The following is an 18,577-nucleotide window of genomic DNA, read 5'->3' as shown; positions in this document are numbered from 1 at the left end:
GTTTCTGTAATTTAGGGGGGGATGTGATGATGCTGCAAGGCATGAATTGTATATATAGAGTCCATATTGAAGGTGTGTAATGTAAGCCATATTATTTTAAGGGATGTATACTTCATCCCTTTTCCAATTTTTAATTAAATTTTGGTTTATTTATTTGTAATTTTTTTTGTCTAAGATATTTTAAAAAAACATGCTGATGTAGTGCCTACTGCAATAGGATCGTAATGTAACTCTATTGTACTTTTATTGACATCATATTGCCATTATACGCATGCTTATTGTGGAGTTATTGCCACTACATCGCCATTGAACTAGACACGGATAAACTGTGTACGCAAAAATACAAAAAGAGGCATCATAATTCCATAAAATCTAATTTCAAAACTTACATAATACAACAAGACCACCCCATAGTTACATAATACAAAAAGAGGCCACCTGAACATGATTCCATTTTACATGTTGTTTTCATTACATTTTACAGCTAGTCCAAAGTCATATTAAAGTGTCACAAGTTTCCTACTGTTGACACATTCGAAGTTGCATACTCTTCAATTGCGGCGAACGTGACCCATGAAATTCATGACCTCGCCCACAGTGATGTTGTCCCAGTTTCCTTTTGGATCCACTATTTTTGCAAACTTAGGAAATAGTTCGAATGCGGTTTCCACTTGTTGTTGCTTCAACTGGGCCATTTCATCAGATTCCTTGAATACCATAATTACAGTGGCAGGGGAAATTTCAATTTTTTCTTTCATACCCTTTATATGGAGGAGATGCATGAGAGCATGATAACGAGAGCGAATTGTGCGCTTTTTTATGACACCCCACCTAGCTTGACCCTCCACAATTTTTGAAACTATGTCTACATGGAGATTTTTCCAAAACATGGTATTGTCTCGACATTGTTGCATGCCATGGACCAAGTCTATAATGAGTGAATTGGGTGACTTGGCTTGTGTTTCAGTCTCCATTCCTTTAGTAATTGAAAGTGTTGGGTTTGGTGTGAGGTTATGGTCCATAGTTTTGTATATTTATTGTAGGCTGGTGTAGGATTTATAGGAGAAAAGTAGGACTAAATGCGATGTGAGTGAAATCAGTAGGGAAGGTAATGGCTGCAATGAGTTAATGTCATGCAAGTTTTCCCTTCATACAACTTTCTTTTTGGTCGAAATCCCTTCATACAGTTGGGTTGATGAATATAGGTAGGTATTAATGATCTAGAGTAAATCAAAGAGTAATTGGCGGGAGTGATTGTGGGGAGTAATCGGCAGAAGGGATTAGCGGGAGTCTTGGGCGGGATAGTATTGGGCGGGAGTTATTACCCAGTGGTTGTGTGCCTTTTTTTAATATATTTCTATTTTGGATTTTTCCAAATTTGGTAAATTTCCCATTATGTAATTGAAATAATTTGCCTAATTTGCCTAATTCACCAACTAATTCAAATTGTACAATATGGTAATTTTCTTATTTCCCAATTCCGCAATTTCAATTCGTTTCCAATTTTCCATTTTTCCTATTATCCAATTATCCAATTTTCCAAGTTTCCTATTTTCCATTTTCCAATGTTCCTATTTTTCTATTTTGCAAGTTCCCTCTTTTCCAATTTCCTATTTTCCTATTTTCCAAGTTTCCTTTTTTCCTATTTTCATTTATCCAATTTTCCAATTATACAAGTTTCCTATTTTCCTATTTTCCTAATTTCCAAGTTTCCTTTTTTCCTATTTCCAATTTTCCAATTTTCCAATTTTCCAATTTTCCAATTTTCCAATTTTCCAATTTTCCAATTTTTCTATTTTCCAATTTTCTAAGTTTCTTTTTTTCCTATTTCCAATTTTCCACTTTTCCAATTTTCCTATTTTCCATTTTCCTATTTTCCAATTTTCCAAGTTTCCTATTTTCGTTTTTCCAATTTTCCAATTTTTCAATTTCCCAAGTTTCCTTTTTTCCTATTTCCATTTTTCCAATTTTCCAATTTTTCAGTTTTCCTATTTTCCAATTTTCCTATTTTCGAAGTTTTCTTTTTTCGTATTTCCTATTTTCCAATTTTCCAAGTTTTCTTTTGTCCTATTTCCAATTTTCCAATTTTTCTATTTTCCAAGTTTCCTTATTTCAAATTTTCCTATTTTCCTATTTCCCAATTTTTCAAGTTTCCTTTTGTCCTATTTCCAATTTAACAATTTTTCTATTTTCCAAGTTTCCTTATTTCCAATTTTTCAATTTTCCTATTTTCGAATTTGCCTAATTTACTTTTTCTGTGTTCCAATTTCTACGTGGGAATTTTCGTATTTTCCCAAAGTTTCATATTTTCCTATATATATAATTTGGAATTTCCCAATTTTTGTATTTAAAGAAATTGCCTACTTTGGCAAAAATACCAACTTATTCAATTTGTCCTATTTCCCATTTTTTCCATTTCAATTGGTTTCCAATTTTTCAGTTTTCCTATTTCGTATTTGCCTAATATCCTTTTTCCTATGTTCCAATTTCCTTTGTGGCAAATTTCGTATTTTCCCCAATTTCCTTTGTTCCAATTTCCGTTTTTCAAATTCCAAATAATTGCTTAGTTACATAGTCCTTTTTTGGCCTGAAATCCACAATTTCCATTTTCTCATTAAGGTTCGGTTTTTTTCGTTTGTAAGGCACTTTTATTGTTGTTATTGTAATGCTCTACTGCTGTAAATGGCAGCCAAGTAGTGAATGGTGTAGTTTGCAATCCCATCAATTTAATGCACCAACTAAATACTCAATATACTTCAAATAAGTTCCTACATATAACTGAAGCTTCCTACCATTGCTTAGTTACATAGTCCTTTTTTGGCCTGAAATCCACAATTTTCATTTTCTCATTAAGGTTTGGTTTTTTTCGTTTGTAAGGCACTTTTATTGCTGTTATTGTATGCTCTACTGCTCTAAATGACAGTCAAGTAGTAAATGGTGTAGTTTGCAATCCCATCAATTTAATGCACCAACTAAATACCCAATATACTTCAGACAAGTTCCTACATATAACTGAAGCTTCCTACCATTGCTTAGTTACATAATCCTTTTTTGGCTTGAAATCCACAATTTCCATTTTCTCATTAAGGTTTTGTTTTTTTCGTTCGTAAGGCACTTTTATTGCTGTTATTGTAATGCTCTACTGCTCTAAATGATAGCCAAGTAGTAAATGGTGTAGTTTGCAATCCCATCAATTTAATGTACCAACTAAATAACCAATATAACTGAAGCTTCCTACCATTTCTGCAGCATAGGAACCTTCTTAACGGGAAAGGTAATTATTCTTGCTGTTATTGTTTACAAGTGTTCATAACATCAAACTAGAGACTGGATGTACCCTTATTTGTTTTTATGCAATCTGCAACCGTGAATTGTCCCCAGCGATACTTAAAGATGTTGAATGTACGCCTTCCAAACAAGCATGTCAGTTACCCGGGCGACCTGCCGTGGCATGTGTCTTTCCCATCTCCACCTCTGACTCCCAATCATAATCCCACTTCATCTGAAAGTGAGGATGAGAGCAATGATTTGCTTGACAAAATCTCTGCCGTCAAGCACAACCTCCAATATTTGTCTAAGGCAACAGATTGGTGGGAAACCAATGTGATATTCATGGCCAAGTTATTGGAAACTTGGCCAACAAGTTGAACAAAGCATATGCTAGAGAAGTGAAGCAAACTCTAAAAGCAATAAGTTGGAGCAAAGAGTTAGAGTCCCTCAAGTTAAAATTAGAAGAGACAAAAAAATATGTTGTCCAACAATTCACAAAATCTGAAGAATATAACCATGAAATGGTTGAAAGTTTCAACAACGGCTTCGAGATGTTTCGAGATTATGCTTCGGTCATCTCACCAGACTACAATTGGAGAGAAATTGATGTAGCTAGTGTCTGGCAGGTTCTGAATATTGGTGGATAGGGAATGGGTCATCATAGCCTCGTGCATGCAGCGAGGATGAAGGCCAAAGACATGGATCTTTTGATGGACCTCTAGTAAGGTGAGTGCTGATTCGGTTGATGCGGTGCTGGGTGATGCGATGTCAAAGTGTTCCCTTCGTTTTCCCTTAGCGGGATAGTATTGTTAGGGTTCGGTGGAAATTTATTTTGCATGTCAAAAATGTAGTATGTAATGGATGTGTGTATTGTATGTAGATTGACTTAATATTGATGTCCTATTGCATATGTATTGTACTAATATTGCCTGTGTATTGTATGGATATTGTATGCATATTGCCACCCTATTGCATGTATATTGAGATACTATTGCTGTTATATTGCCCTAATATTGCACTCTAGTGTATGTATATTGGCCTAATATTGCTATTATATTGCATGTATATTGACTAGGGCTCGTCCATGGGTATAGGGTTTAGGCCCTACTTCATTCAAAAAGAAGAAGATGAGAAAGAAACAATGTGCCTTTCAAAAAGAGGCACTCAGGTGCATCATAATTACACTGTAAGACATTGTAAGAAATAATTTTAAAAAATTATTTACAAAAAAAGGAAGGTATGAATAAATAGGCAAATGCTTGGTGATGGGTTGAAGAAAAGCATGATTACATTTGGTGGTATGATTATGTTTGGTGATACGATATGTTTTTCGTCTTAATCTTCATATATGTAATTGTTGTATTAATAATTGACATAAATTCATCTCATAATCATCCAATTATTAACTGGTAATGAGTAAAGCTAAGTAAATGAAATGAAACAAAAGATGAAGCCCAAAATAAACACAAACAACAATTTCTAGCACCCTTTTATTGCCACTGTATTGCCACTGTATCACCAAAGTAGCATCAGTTTATTGCGTTTTAGGTAGAAATGAATTATGCACTTCCTCTGATTTTCAGTTTTGACATATGTCCATTTTTTGACCTTTAACTTGTCAACCCATTATGCAAATTTTGTGTTTATGTATATGGTTGGATTGAGCACAGAAAAATGAAGAAAACTACATGGACCAAATGTAAAAAATGGATACAAAAATGAGCATAATTTAGTGGAAACGAACACGTCGTTTCAAGCAAGTAAATTGTTATACCTCCATAAAGAGCAAGTATGTTTATATATCGAGGTGTACGAAATAGTTCAACTTCACAATGTAAAGAATAAGTATGCTAAGAACGACGGCAACTCGAAAACAAAACCCCAAAATGGAAACAGTTTATGTGTCATGTAAGGCAATTAGCCACCGCCACGGATTGTACAATATTACACTTCACTATATATAACAGGGCCGAAGACCCGGGAAATGATTTCACCTTACTACACAGAATAACTAAACCAAACAGCTGTATCAAAATGGTTGGATCGCCATATAAAGCACCTCCAGTAGAGCTTCGATGTCTGCATCTTCATATAAATGAGTTCCTGACATAATTAAGGAGCACAGTGAATTCCCAAGTCATAAGTGAAGACTGAACTTAATTCACTAACATTATGACATTTACCTCATATATATGCCTCCCTCCTTAAAGCCTTTATTGCATGCTTGAGTTGGAAATATGTGATCTTTGAAGGGTCAACTTTATCCAACGAAATGCCGGCACTGAGATGCTCGATGAATTTGACTGTCATGATTCCGCAAGGGGTACTGTCGAGGCAATAAGTTCATAAATTAGAACTGCAGTTATGTACAATATCGATAAACTGCACTAAATTCACATAGCTTACCCATCACGTTGTTGTGGCACATCTCTAATGCTGCAAACTGTGAATGGCGTAAACGTGGACTTTTTCATCCCCTTTTGCTTATCATAAGCGTAATAAAAGTGCATATTGTACAGCACCCGTGCCAGAGTATCGCTAATAGGGTGTAGATATTTGACCAGCTTCAAAGTTGAGGTAAAAGCAAGGTAGGAGTCATATACAGTTGTAGTATGTCTCACAAAGTCAATTTCGATTGCAACCCAATGGGACCCTTGAAGATTATATGAAAAATAGACCTTCCGGACTTTGGTCCAAGCTTGCCCATACCCATGTTGCCACGTACCATGCACATAGTGATGTATATTCTTCAGGTTGCTGGCTGGAAGGTCAACGATGTTTGAAGCAGCTGCCTTCTTCGATCCTCGTTTCTTGGCAGGCCCTTTCACCGACTCTAGAAATTGCTGCAAATATTGAAATTAAGGCATATTATAGAATGACAAACCAATGCAACTAAAGCAGTGAATGTAACATGTTAACATGTTTACCTACAATGCACCAGATAGCGGAATTGGGACGCTCGGAGACCACTTTTGAAAGCACCAAAGGCTGCTCAATCGTCGGTTTTCGGACATCGAGAGTATTCATGGTTGAATCTCACTGCGTACTCCCGAAAAGGCTCGTCATTTCCTTGTCAAATTTTGTAAAGGTCGTCAGCAGAGTAAAGGCGATCGGTATGTATCATAAAATGATTTAGGAAAGTTTGTTTTAATTGATCGAAAGAGTCTATCGTACCTGGCTCTAGTTGATAGAACCAATTCAGGGCCGCTCCGGCCAAGGTTGATGGGAATAATAGACACTAGCCTTCATCGGTAAGCCCTTTGCAACCCAGGGTCGATTGGAAGGTGTGAATGTGTGTCACAGGATCTTCTACTCCAATGTAGAATGATATGTGGAGTGCCTCGACCTCCTTTTCGTGTCGGTAGATTCGGATTCGGCTAGTGAACGGCCCCACTGTACCTTTCCCCAGGTTGGTGTTCAAATCTGGTTCTATTCTTCCTTGATCCGATTGACTTTCGAAGGAAGAGGCGAACGATGGGATCGGTCGAAGGGAGGTAGTTGCGAAGGGTTACGGCGTCGGGGCGGTTGGAAGGCGAACGTCGTGCCTTTGTGTTTCGCAACCTTTCGCTCTGTTAGAGCTTCGATGGGTAATCTTTTTACCGGTCATTCTCCTTGGTTGATCGTGTTCTAGTCGGATGATCCCGATGTTGTCAACCGGCATGAGATTGTCGTAATCGAATTCGTCTGTTTCTTCTAGATCGATCACGTCGTACCTTCGGTGAAGAGGAGATTTTGGTCCGAGTACGTCCAGGTGCCGATCGTTGAATTTCGCTTGGACCGGAATTGGGGAAATCCGTTGTTCCCTACGCCGATCATTGAGTCTGTCGTGGAAGTCGGAGTAGACCCGATATTCCCAGTGGTGTTCCTTTAGAGAGGGCATGAACAACCTTCGGGAGATGGCGGTCCGCCTACGGCCGGCTATTTTCCTCTCTCGACCGCTAGGCTTTGGTATGCTTTTGAGTGATTGCTCTGCCGAAGCTGCAGGGTCTGTTCCAAACCGTCTGTTGTTGTGCCGAGTCGATTGCTGCTCGTGAAGTGGTTCTAGGTGTCGTCCAGTTTGGAGGAAATGATGTTGTTGTGTTCCTGCATCTTCGCCATTTCCCGCTGCAGGGCTTCCATCCTATCCTCTAGGGTGTTCTGCTGGCCTGGCGTTTCCACTCGGGTGTGCCGGGCAATGCAGGGGGTTTGCTCTGCTGGCGAGGCGAGATAAGACCGTTGGTCCTGAGGGGCGAAGATGGGTCCATAGTGAGGTGGAAAAGAAGATATGGGCTGATTGTCAATCGAACTTCCCACATACGGCGCCAATATGTTCGCTTTAAAACTAAACAGATAGAAATAGAGCTAACTTACAAGTGGAATGGGGGTTTAGACCCGAGGAGGCTTCGAGCCGTTGCGTCCTTTCTTAAGGTGTAGTGTTAGATTCGGCCTAGAGAAAGAAACACAAGTGAGGTCTGGGACACAGGTGTGGTGCCGGTCAAAGACCCTCCGATGCCAAAGCTAGTGACTAAGGCCCCGTTTGTGATTGCTTTTTTTCCCCAAAAACTTGCTTAACTTTAAAGTTAAGCAGTTTAAGGTGTTTGAAAAAATAAAATATCCTGCTTATTTTAAAAGTAATGGTCTTTTGACAGCAACTTTTAAAAGCAACCTCGGGATTGCTTTTTAAAGCTGCTTTTAATTGAAGCAGCGCGCTCCCTTTAATGAAATTTTTGCAATTCCACAAATACCCTTATTAGGTTAGAAATCTATCCTCACGTATTTCTCTCAAATCTACAGACACCAAAATTCATCTTCACATAGCCTCCCAAGTTTGGAGACAACCATTCTCTCAATCTCTCTCAATCTCTTTCACAAGGTAGATTCTTCAATCTCTTCAATCTCTTCAATCTCTCAAAATTTTTATATACGTGCTGCTCTTGCTTTTTTATTTATTTTTATTTTTCTACTGGTTTGCGAGGGCTCCATTGGTTGTCAATGGGCTTTATTTTTCTACTGGGTTTTTATTTTTCTTCGTCTTCTTCTTCATACAAATGTTATATGTTTATATAATCTGCATACTTGTAATATAATATTTCTTTGGTAAATTACTTGATATTTTATGCCTTATGGCTGTTGATATCATAAAACCATTGGATCCTGAGTTTAAGGGAGTCCCGGAAGAGATATTGAGAGATTCAAGATATATGCCCCATTTTAAGGTAAAAATTAGATACAACAATTTATCATTTGTTTTAGGAACAAAGTAATATTTATTGAAATGTTTCTTTTATTGTTTGCAGGATTGCATTGGTGCTATAGATGGCGTACATGTTCAAGCCTCAATACCTCATGAAGATCAAGTACCATATATTGGCAGGAAAGGAATACCGACTCAAAACATAATGGCTGCATGTAATTTTGATATGCAATTCATATTTGCATGTGCAGGTTGGGAAGGCACTGCACACGATACAAGAGTATTTTTATCAGCGTTACGAAATAATGCTTTAAATTTTCCCAAACCTCCAAATGGTAATGTTTCAAATATGTGCATATCATTAAACTTCAAATTTTTCACTTTCAAATTATATTATAATTAAACATATCTTATTGGTTATAGGAAAATATTATCTTGTGGATGCGGGTTACCCACAAATGAGTGGGTATTTGGGACTATATAAAGGTGAAAGTTATCATCTTCCAGATTTCCGTAGGGGTACTCAACCAACAGGTTCTAGAGAAGTATTTAATCACGTACACTCTTCCCTTAGGAGTGTCATTGAACGCACTTTTGGTGTATGGAAGAAAAAGTATAGTATTTACGAGACATGCCTGGCTATCCATTCGATAAGCAAGTGAAGATAGTAATTGCAACTATGGCACTTCACAACTATATAAGGAGGCATGCCCAACGTGATACTCATTTTGACAAAGTGAATGACAACCCAAATGCAATGGAGATGGAGGGTGATGCACAAGAAGAATATCATATTACTGAAGGGAGAAAAGTATAAAAGCACTTTACAATTTTATTTTTTACCAAACAGATTAGTAAAAAGCACTTTCAGCATCATGTCCATTTTAGTCATTATAAATAGTTACAGCACTTTTACGGTAAAATTTACCAAACGCTCTGACACTGCTTTTTATACTCACAGCACTTTTAAAATTACAGTTTACCAAACGTTTAACTGCTTTACTTTACAGCTGATTTTTCTTAAAGCACAGCAGAAGCAGCTTTTTTTTAAAGCGGCAGCAATCCCAAACTAGGCCTAAGAGCAATTCTTTTGACAAAGTGAAAGCACAAGTCAAGTCGAAAACATCTTACCACTTGGCTGGGCCAGGGGGCTCTATTTATAGAGAGCATTTGTGATGCTCTTAGTTCTTAGTTTCAATGTTGGACTCGTGAGAGTGTCTTCGGCGATCGACACGTGCCCTGACAGGTTTTGGCGGGAGTTCCGAGGTTTATCTGTCGGAATCGGCCGAATGGGCTGACTGGTCGCTCGGTATTGTGTGCCGAAGGTTGGTGAGGGTGCCATCCCTGCCTTGTTTATGCTCCACGTGCCATGACGTGAGTAGGGGGTCAGATATGGTACAAACAAGGAACCCTGCTCAAATTCTTGCACAAAATTCAGAAGTTTGCTTGGGAAAATCAGCAAGTGGTCTTCCTGATGGCAACTTCTCACATTACATACCTCAATTGACGACCCACAAGCCACTATTTGCATACCGCATTTAGGGTTTGTGAAGAGAAGATGAGAGTGTAATATGTTTTTTGGATTGAAAAAGATGAGTAATCTGGCAATAGGGTGTAGAGGAGTTTGTGTTTTTCTAAAACTTAATATGAATAATGGTGGGGTGTATGTAGGGTTTATAGTTAAGTATTAAGTTGGATGACCTTTTTTGTCATTTTACACAATAATAAAACTTAAGAGATTAATGATTAAAGTATTGGGATGAATAAAGAAAAGTGTGAGGTTTAAATAGAAAAACTCTATTGTTATTGAAATATTGTGCCCCAGTTTTTATTTCACCCGTGACTCTTTGGATGGTCCTTCATCGCAAAGTTCTTGATATTACACCAAAATTAATAACATCGCGTCTGACATACCAACGTTTACAACCCACTTTCATTTTCAATAATGTAAATACAAGAGTAATTCATAATTGGAATCCAACTCTTCATTTTGATTCCGATTACAAATTAGTACGCATGCCCTTGGTTTAGTATATGTATAGAATTTTATTTTATTTTTCTTAAATTGTGATTATACACAAAGGGAAAGTGACCTCATTTCAATTTCTGGTCACAAGCCACTCAAAAGTCAAGGCTGGCTCTACTTCGGGTGCTCCCTCCAATTCCACACCACAAACCCCACCAGCCCACACCAAACCACACCCTCCCTCCTCCTCCTCCTCTTCTCCTCACATTTAAATATTAATATGGATATTAATAAATCCTTTAGCTAAAATTCAAGATCTTAAACAGAAAATGATTGCATGTTATAAGCAATTCATGATGTCAACGTTTGCCTTGATTATGATTCTATGAAGGTACCAAATCAACACCTCATGAAAGCATTATACAGTACAATCCATAGTAGGAAGGGAATTATGATTGCTGCAACATACGGAGTGTCAAGGAATCACAGTCACACTAGCCACTGCTTTCAGATTAATTCAAGGATCCAAAAGAAAACCTTTCCCCACAGCTTTTACCTTTCCCCATAGCTTTTAGTGACCACAATTCTTCATAATTATGGGAACCCAAGCTAACAATCATTTCCTGGTTTGTTTTGATACAGCAGAAGATAGTTTACGAGGAATGCATTTTCCTTTCACACCTGCCTTCTCTCTCTTCTCTTCCTCTACTGTTTCGACCGCTAACCCAGCCTTAGTGCTCCTGAACCAAATTAATCAAACACCTAAAGTTACTCAAACCTTAAATTCATGCAGAACATGCAAATTAATACTCGGCAGAGACATAGCTTAATTAATTGACGCAAATTATGAATGCATGCTCACTGACCTTTCTTCATTGTAAGAATTCGATCTTTTGAGTGCACGCTCCGCTGAAATTCGATCTTCCTTGATAGTCTCAACAATACTCCCACTAAAATACTCTTTCTCCTCCGCCTGCAAATTCCCAAACCTTGGATTCTCAGACATGTAATTGATCATGTCCTCTTCAGCCGCCACCTTCACAGCAGCCTTGTACACAACCTCTTTTCGAAAGCTCTCGCTGCTCTTCTTCTCAAATGGTGTATTATAAACTGTGTGCTGCTTCACACAAGGCGCGTTCTTCGCTTTGGCCACAGCAGAGCTTCCACATGCTATGAGCTGAAGCAGAACAGAGTTCCTGCTCTGTGCTGAAGACTTGGAGGTGGAAACAGCAACTGGGTCGCCGTCCTCGAACCTTGCCGAGAGACTGGTGGTTTGGTTGGGTTGATTTGATAATATAATTGATGGGTTTGGAGGAGGGGATGGCTCGGGGTGAGTTGACTCAGTTGGGGTTTTGCGGGTTTGTGGAGGCTCTTCGAGTTCGTCTGTGGTGGAAACCCCTCTGGAGCAGCGAGAGTGGGGTGTGGTGGAGCTGGTGTAGCTTGTCTTCTCATCCTCATAGTCTTCTTCTTCTTCTTGTTCATCGTAGTCTTGGTCTGGATCATGATCTTGATGAGGATACTTGGTGATGAGGTACTTATTCTCTGCTTGTTGATGATCGTGTTCTCTTCTGTTTCGGGTTGGAGCAAGTGGTGATCTTCTCTTGGACTCAAAATTTGTGTCTTGTATCTGTTGGCTGCTGCTTAACTGAAGCTGATCTAATCTTTCTGCATAAAATAATGAAAAAAATTTAATTAAATTTTCTTATTATCAATAATGAGACTCGGTAATGGAGATTAATTCATGTTGAGACAGAGCACCTGCAGAGCAGCCTTCAAATAGTTCTGATCCTTTGAGTACATATTCAGCTCCTTCTGCTGGATAGATTGTATCGTTTTCAGCTAAATCGTTCCACACGTAACCATTCTTGTAGCTCCTAAAATAATAATAATAATAATAATAATAATAATAATAATAATAATGAGCTTAACAAAGATAATTAGCTCAATAAGAAATAAAATTTGAAGGAAAAAAAGTACAAAAATAACAAAACAGAACCTTTTGCAAGACCAAGAATATAGCGAGGGCATGCCTTTGCCCCTAAGAGCCGTGAGCCGATCCATTACATCTAATTGTACATGAAACAAAGAAGAAGAAGAACACGAAGAAGAAAAAAAGATTAACAATGAAGAAAAAGAAAACAAGAAGTTCTGTTTTGTAGCAGAGAATTTGGGCTTACCTCTCAAACGAAGTGGCCGGTTGGCCAAATGGGTGATTTCCATGTAATGGGGATGCTCAAGATGGCCGTTTCTTGAAAGATAGTAGACGACTTGGTGTTTTTTGATGGGTTTGTTGTTGAGTCTTGGCTGCATCTGCATCGGCATGCTGCAAGCTTTGGCTCTGTCTGGGCTGGTCTCTCTGGTGGATCTTCTAAAACGAACATCCATGTTCAGATATTCTTCTTCTTCTGCTTCTCTTCTGCCTTGTTAATTTAATGTGCTGTTTTGTTGTTGGTGTCTTGGTGGTTGAAAATTTACGTCTTCACATCAGCCTTTATATCACCATTCATATAAAAAAAGAGAGGGGTGAAAAGTAGACGCACAGGACAAGAGATCACACAGCTCCTCAAAAGGCGCAAATGCAGAATGATACTGACTTGCTTTGGATGCTGGAGAGAGAGAGAGGTCACTGTTTGAGAATTTAATTTTGACTTTGGGTTTGCGCTGATCCCGAAAGGAGATAAAGTGATAATGGTCCAGATCGCTTTGCCACCCAGCTTAGGTGACCATTTTTATGTGGCATTGTTTTCCATTGACATTTAGATAAAATTAGAGTTTCTGCAACATATATAAATCATCAAATTAAGTTAAGAAGCCTTAAGTAGGAGCATCAGGGTTCGCATGGAGCTATGACATTGGTATTTCATTTCACCTAAATATACATGTCATGTTGTTTTATATATATATTATAAAAGATTTCATTCATAAACCATAAAAGACATATATATAAAGAACAACACGAAAACAGTGGCATTGTTAAAATTTTTCTAAGAAAACCACATAGGACAAATCTCATGATAAAAAAAAGTATCACACATGCTATGAACTAACATCAGAGTCCGACTCAGGTCACTTTGGACCGTTAGATATCGAATGCATGTTATGCTATTAATTGGTAACTAGACTATGGATTAAATGAAATATTTATTTGAATGAATGATCCCATAATTTTATTATTTGAGATTATAATATGCGAAGTATGGAATGGATGTTATAGAAGTTATAATATGTACGTTAAGCGTGCAGGTAATGACAAGAAAGCACATTATCTATATTTTAATACAAGTGTAATTTTCTGTAGATTTTATCTTGCGTGAGAATGAGACAGAAATGACATCGCGCCCTTTATTAGTCAAGCAATATGAATGTCACGGGCCTAACACTGGCGCTAATATGGACATGCATGTTCTTGTTTGAGGCCATTTGTGATTTTAGCTTTATAACTCTAATAGCATATATACTAAACCTTTATTAGATGGACGTGCACATCTCTTCCTATCTTGCTTTTCATGTATAGAATATGTCCATCTTAGGGGGTAATACATTATATGGTTAGTAAGTTAATACAGTGCGAACGGTACACTTGGGCATGCTTCATAATGTATTTTTATAATCTGAAATGTTTAAATTGTAGGTCCTTATTCAATAATCATTCCTGCACAATTTCATCCAATTTAAAAGGTAAACGGTTTGCGTCATAAGATAAATATTGTCAAATATACTAAAATGAGTGGTTAATGCTGTATTAGTAACTGATTAACGTTTGAATTGAAGTGTAAAGGGATTTGTCATCAAACATACGAAAGTGACATCATTGCAAATATCTATCTGTTCATGCTCGTAATAAGTTTTCCTAAGGTGAAAAGAAAAGATTATATGTACCAGAACCTAGGGTCCATTGCTTGAATAATTATGATCACTTTTACCTTCTCTTTACCTAGATGTCTCTCTATGTTGATTGGCTTACGGATACATCAATCTATCTTTCACTACACAACACCAAATAAGCATGATTTCTCCTTCATGAATGAAATCTTTTAGTTCGAAAAAAGTGTTAATAGAAAAAACAAAAATAATAAATAAAAGAATAAATGCTAAACTACAAATTAAAACAAAAGCACAAAAGTTTAAGTAAATGCTGCTCGATGGTATGTACGAGTAAATGTTGTTTCTTTGAATAGGTGGCTATTGGGTCCTGTCAAGTCGTGTCTCATAAAACACAGAACCCGATCAATTTACTTCCTTGGAGGAGGAGAAGTCCTTGTAGTTTAGCTTAGCTTAGCTTAACCTATAGCTAGCCCTTGTAGTTTCTGCTGGGCCATTTCCATGAATGGTGCATGTTTATTAATGTAGCATGATCCAGTCTTTCATGTGTTTGCTGCGGTTGTCTGATCAAATCCTGCAATCCCAGCTGGTATATATTTACACTTGAAAAGCGTCCTGCTTTTGGTGGAATTGACCCCTCAACAACACATGGTTTTGTCGCATCCTTTGCAATTCTTCCTGCCCGCCCAATTGCCCTCTTGCCCTCTTGCCAATTGTATACTTCTGTAGGTAGGTATCACATGCAATTCTAAACAGACCCTTTAATTTAGAAGGGTAGGTTTTTTGGATTCCATACCAGAGAAATTCTCTCTCTTTCTAACGTTCTTTCCACCTCTCTCTCGCTCATTCGAATTGGATTAGTTTCGCTTTAAAATTGAGGGCAAACTAATTATAGTAAGATGGTTTGGTTCGGCTAGCTTGGGTCAAGGCCCAATTCTTTTCAAGTGCTGCTAAATGAATCTTAAAATTAACTGAGTACACTCTCTACAAAATTATTTATTGAATTATTAATTACCCTAATATAAAATAACTTTCTGACTGGTTTGGAGCTGTCTCAATGTGTCTTTTCATTTTGGTAGACTGGATATAAGATTTTGAAAACTCGGTCCTGTGGGAATTTTGCATGTAAACCTTGTTATAGTAGGTTGATAGATTAGCCGTTCTCTCCCCAATTTTAATCCTTGCACGATTTGGTTGGTTAAAATACGATGTTAGGAGGTGGAGCTTACTCTGTTATTTTGTCAGATTGGAAAGTATATTTTCTGTAGTTCCTTGGAAATTCTCTTTGCGTTAATTACACAGAATATTAGTAGAACCTCAAACAAACAAGCATTAGATGATAGTGACAGAGCATGTGGATGGAAAATTGCTGCGCAATCCCATTTGAAATGAAGGGAAGAAGAAAACTACTCCGTTGATCCCAACTTCTAACCCTAAATGACATGCCCAAATCTCATGTCTTTCTCTCAATTTTATCCCACGCTTGCCCTCTCATTCTTGTGGTTTTAGTGTGGACAACTTTTGCTATGGTTGATGCTAGTTGGTTGAGGGTTGTCTTTCGTGCCCAAAAATAAGCCTCTTTCATAATTTAAAATTCTTCCGTCTACCCCCATGGTGAAGTATGGTCTGAAAGAAAGGAGCCTTCCCCCTCCCCTGGGTCAAGGTCCAATTTGATCGGAAAGCAGCCAGAAAAGATTTCCAAAGTCTCCTGTTGCGTGATAGGGTGTATTAAGGATATTTTTGGTAGTTAAATAAGGTGTACTTAGTTAATCTTATATTTTGATTAAAATATTAAAGTGTACTTAGATTATATGGTATACTCAGTTAATTTTAGGGTTTGTTTAGCAACACTCTTCTTTTTTCTTTGCATGTTTTCAACATTGTTAGCTTAATTACAATAAAAAAAATTCATAACTTGCTATATATATATATATTTCCATTTTCTAGCATATCAAACTATCCTAAAATTCAACATGCAATAAAACTTCAAGTTCAATAACTAATATACTTACAATATATCAATAAATTCAAAGTTCTATCAATAACTAATATAGTTACAATATAGTTACACTAAAATGAAAAATACTTATACAATTAGACGGTCCAAACTGGGTAGGTGTTTCCCTCTTTTCGGGCGAGGATGCAGACAAAATGAACTTTTGGTCCTTCTTCTTTTGAGTGCAGGGTGTGCCACCACCAAGCCCCGAATTTGGGCTTGAATGGAATGTGTGTAGATGGATGTGTTGCGCTTCTAACTTCTGATCAAACGATTAATCGGTCAAGATTCTTTCACTTCCTCAGGCTCAAGGATGGTTAGGATTCGTATGGATATTTTTGTGATTTTTAGGGTTTTAAGTAAAAATAATGCAATTAAGCTAAATGTGCATTTAAACGTAAAGACAAGAATTGAAGTGTGATAAAATAGATCAAAGCGATAAATAAAAAAGAATGAAATAAGAACAATAAGAACGGTAAACTAAATTAAACTTGAATTTAAACTTAATGAAAATTCAATAACAATGAAAAAGAAAGCGATTGAAATAAACTTGAATTTAAATGACAAGGTAATATAAATTGCAAGAATTTGAACTTAGATTAAGGAAAGGAAGAACTTGCTATACTAGGTGCTTCAAAAGTAAAATCCAAAGTCTAGGAAAAGAAAAGTTTAAGACAAAAGATAGGTTTGTCTGTCTAATGATTGTGTGTATTTTGCCTTCGTTTGGTGAAGTTTATATAGGGCACCCATTGGCCCATGGGTTGGCCATTGAATGGCCAAATGTCAACTCTTTTAAAACTCTTTCCTTTCGAAGCCCCCAAATCCGTGGATCATGTCGGCGGAGATATTATGGTTGCTTGATTTTCTCTCGTTTTGAAAAATTCCGAATCGTCATCAACCTCCTTAATTTCTTTCCTTGTCAGGCCTCCGTCATGTGCACACTGACCTTTGAAAATCCTGGGCTTGAATACGTGGCTTGGACTTGGACCTCCGAGTTCTGTTAAGGGCCAACCATTTTATTATGTATAATAAAATACTCATATTTCAATTGCCCAAAATCCTTCAATCTAGCCCTATCAAAAACCCTCGGCCGCATATTTGTATTTATTTGCTTGTATATATATATATATATATATATATATATATATAGGGCAAGGAAGGTCTAACTTAAAGAAACTCTAGCCCGACCCATTCTTGCAAAAACCCTAAAGCTTAAACCACAAAAAATCCCAAGGCTTCAATCGCCCAAAAATTGTGTAGCACCAGACCACGAAAACTCCAAGATTCCGGCAGCAATTCCCATTCGAAACCCAGCCAAGATCTTCCAAACTCTCCATCAATTTCGGTGGAAAAACCTTAGTAGATTTGGTGTGGGGATCCCAGCAGATCCAGCCGTGAGAATCCTCGAGTTCCACCTGCTATGCAGCCCTCCACGTCTCCAACCGCAATTCCTTGGGCTCCATCTGTCGAAACCCGGTCGTACTATCCTTTCGAAAAAACCCAGCCGCACTTTAAACATAACTTGGCTGCATCTCGCTTTAGTCCGGCCTTGCCTTCCGGCCATATCCCGGCCAAATCTCGCTCCACCACATTCAAAACAAAGCCTAGTAGTTCCGGTAGTGCTTGGCGCACTTTGCTACCCACTTCATCCAATTGTGCCTTGCGATTCAAAACCCGATTCGACTCTTCCAACTTCAAATTTGGCGCATCAAATCTCCAGCTCTGCCGAGCTATATTTTGAACACACCAGGCTGTAATCCTCCGTCTGCATTCTTCATCGCTATTTCCCAACCACACGAAATCCAGCCGCACCAGCCTTGGGCTCCATCCGACCACTTTCTTGCACAACTCGAATTACTTCGGCCGCATATTCTTGGGCATCGGTCACAAAGGCCCGGCCGCAACTCAGCATTTCAATACTTGACTGTCCATTCAAAATCTCGAGACATTCCTGAGGACTATACAAACACTCAGGGCTGTTCTTATTGTGCATCGTTGTGAAGAGTGAGGTCAACGCATGACATATGCCATCGGCAAGCGAGGCATTTGACAATACTCGATGGACTTGGCTTGGGTTCAGCCTTGTCCAATATAGAAGGAAGATATTCGGATGTCAGTACACATGGATTGCTACCCCGTGCAATGCATAGATGATTATGTAGGACATTCAGAATACATATGTCTCCAAGGCTTAGGTGACATGCGAGTGTGACAGCTTGCGTGTATAGCTTGAGGATGTGGGCTATCTTGGTTGCTAACGGACTGACCAACAGAAGTGTGGGTAAGCCGATGATGTGTTGGATCGCTATGTCTTGACTTGGACATAAGCAAACCACGAGTTTGACATGCG

The 18,577-nt window shown here is 38.0% G+C and overlaps 2 protein-coding genes across 2 annotated transcripts; both read right to left on the bottom strand.

Moving 5' to 3' along the window:
* Window positions 1–5,454: 5,454 nt before the first annotated feature.
* LOC148920898 (uncharacterized) lies at window positions 5,455–6,297 on the bottom strand. Its single transcript, XM_089047378.1, has 3 exons — window positions 6,202–6,297; window positions 5,677–6,113; window positions 5,455–5,596 (listed from the first exon to the last, which is right to left on the bottom strand). Exons 1-3 carry the CDS (start codon window positions 6,295–6,297, stop codon window positions 5,455–5,457), a joined length of 675 nt encoding a protein of 224 aa, XP_088903504.1.
* A 4,430-nt stretch (window positions 6,298–10,727) lies between these two features.
* LOC103343150 (UPSTREAM OF FLC protein (DUF966)) lies at window positions 10,728–12,924 on the bottom strand. Its single transcript, XM_008246824.3, has 5 exons — window positions 12,587–12,924; window positions 12,406–12,475; window positions 12,168–12,283; window positions 11,276–12,074; window positions 10,728–11,149 (listed from the first exon to the last, which is right to left on the bottom strand). The coding sequence occupies exons 1-5, from the start codon at window positions 12,792–12,794 to the stop codon at window positions 11,026–11,028; spliced, it is 1,317 nt and encodes a 438-aa protein (XP_008245046.2). The 5' UTR covers window positions 12,795–12,924; the 3' UTR covers window positions 10,728–11,025.
* Between the last annotated feature and the right edge of the window lie 5,653 nt (window positions 12,925–18,577).

The sequence above is a fragment of the Prunus mume genome, linkage group LG1, assembly GCF_029339155.1.
Source record: "Prunus mume cultivar Tortuosa linkage group LG1, ASM2933915v1, whole genome shotgun sequence".
Taxonomy (NCBI): domain Eukaryota; kingdom Viridiplantae; phylum Streptophyta; class Magnoliopsida; order Rosales; family Rosaceae; genus Prunus; species Prunus mume.
Note: the sequence above shows the minus strand (reverse complement) of the source record. Positions and strands in the feature narration are given on the sequence as shown.

What these genes read in the sequence shown, in the direction of transcription:
- LOC148920898 (XM_089047378.1), bottom strand. Translation starts at nt 6,297, where the DNA reads ATGAATACTCTCGATGTCCGAAAACCGACGATTGAGCAGCCTTTGGTG. An exon ending in ATTCCGCTATCTGGTGCATT is followed by an intron (nt 6,114 to 6,201) that starts GTAGGTAAACAT and finishes CAATATTTGCAG; the next exon opens with CAATTTCTAGAGTCGGTGAA. An exon ending in GTGCCACAACAACGTGATGG is followed by an intron (nt 5,597 to 5,676) that starts GTAAGCTATGTG and finishes TTGCCTCGACAG; the next exon opens with TACCCCTTGCGGAATCATGA.
- LOC103343150 (XM_008246824.3), bottom strand. Translation starts at nt 12,794, where the DNA reads ATGGATGTTCGTTTTAGAAGATCCACCAGAGAGACCAGCCCAGACAGA. An exon ending in CCGGCCACTTCGTTTGAGAG is followed by an intron (nt 12,476 to 12,586) that starts GTAAGCCCAAAT and finishes ATGTACAATTAG; the next exon opens with ATGTAATGGATCGGCTCACG. An exon ending in AATTCTTACAATGAAGAAAG is followed by an intron (nt 11,150 to 11,275) that starts GTCAGTGAGCAT and finishes AATTTGGTTCAG; the next exon opens with GAGCACTAAGGCTGGGTTAG.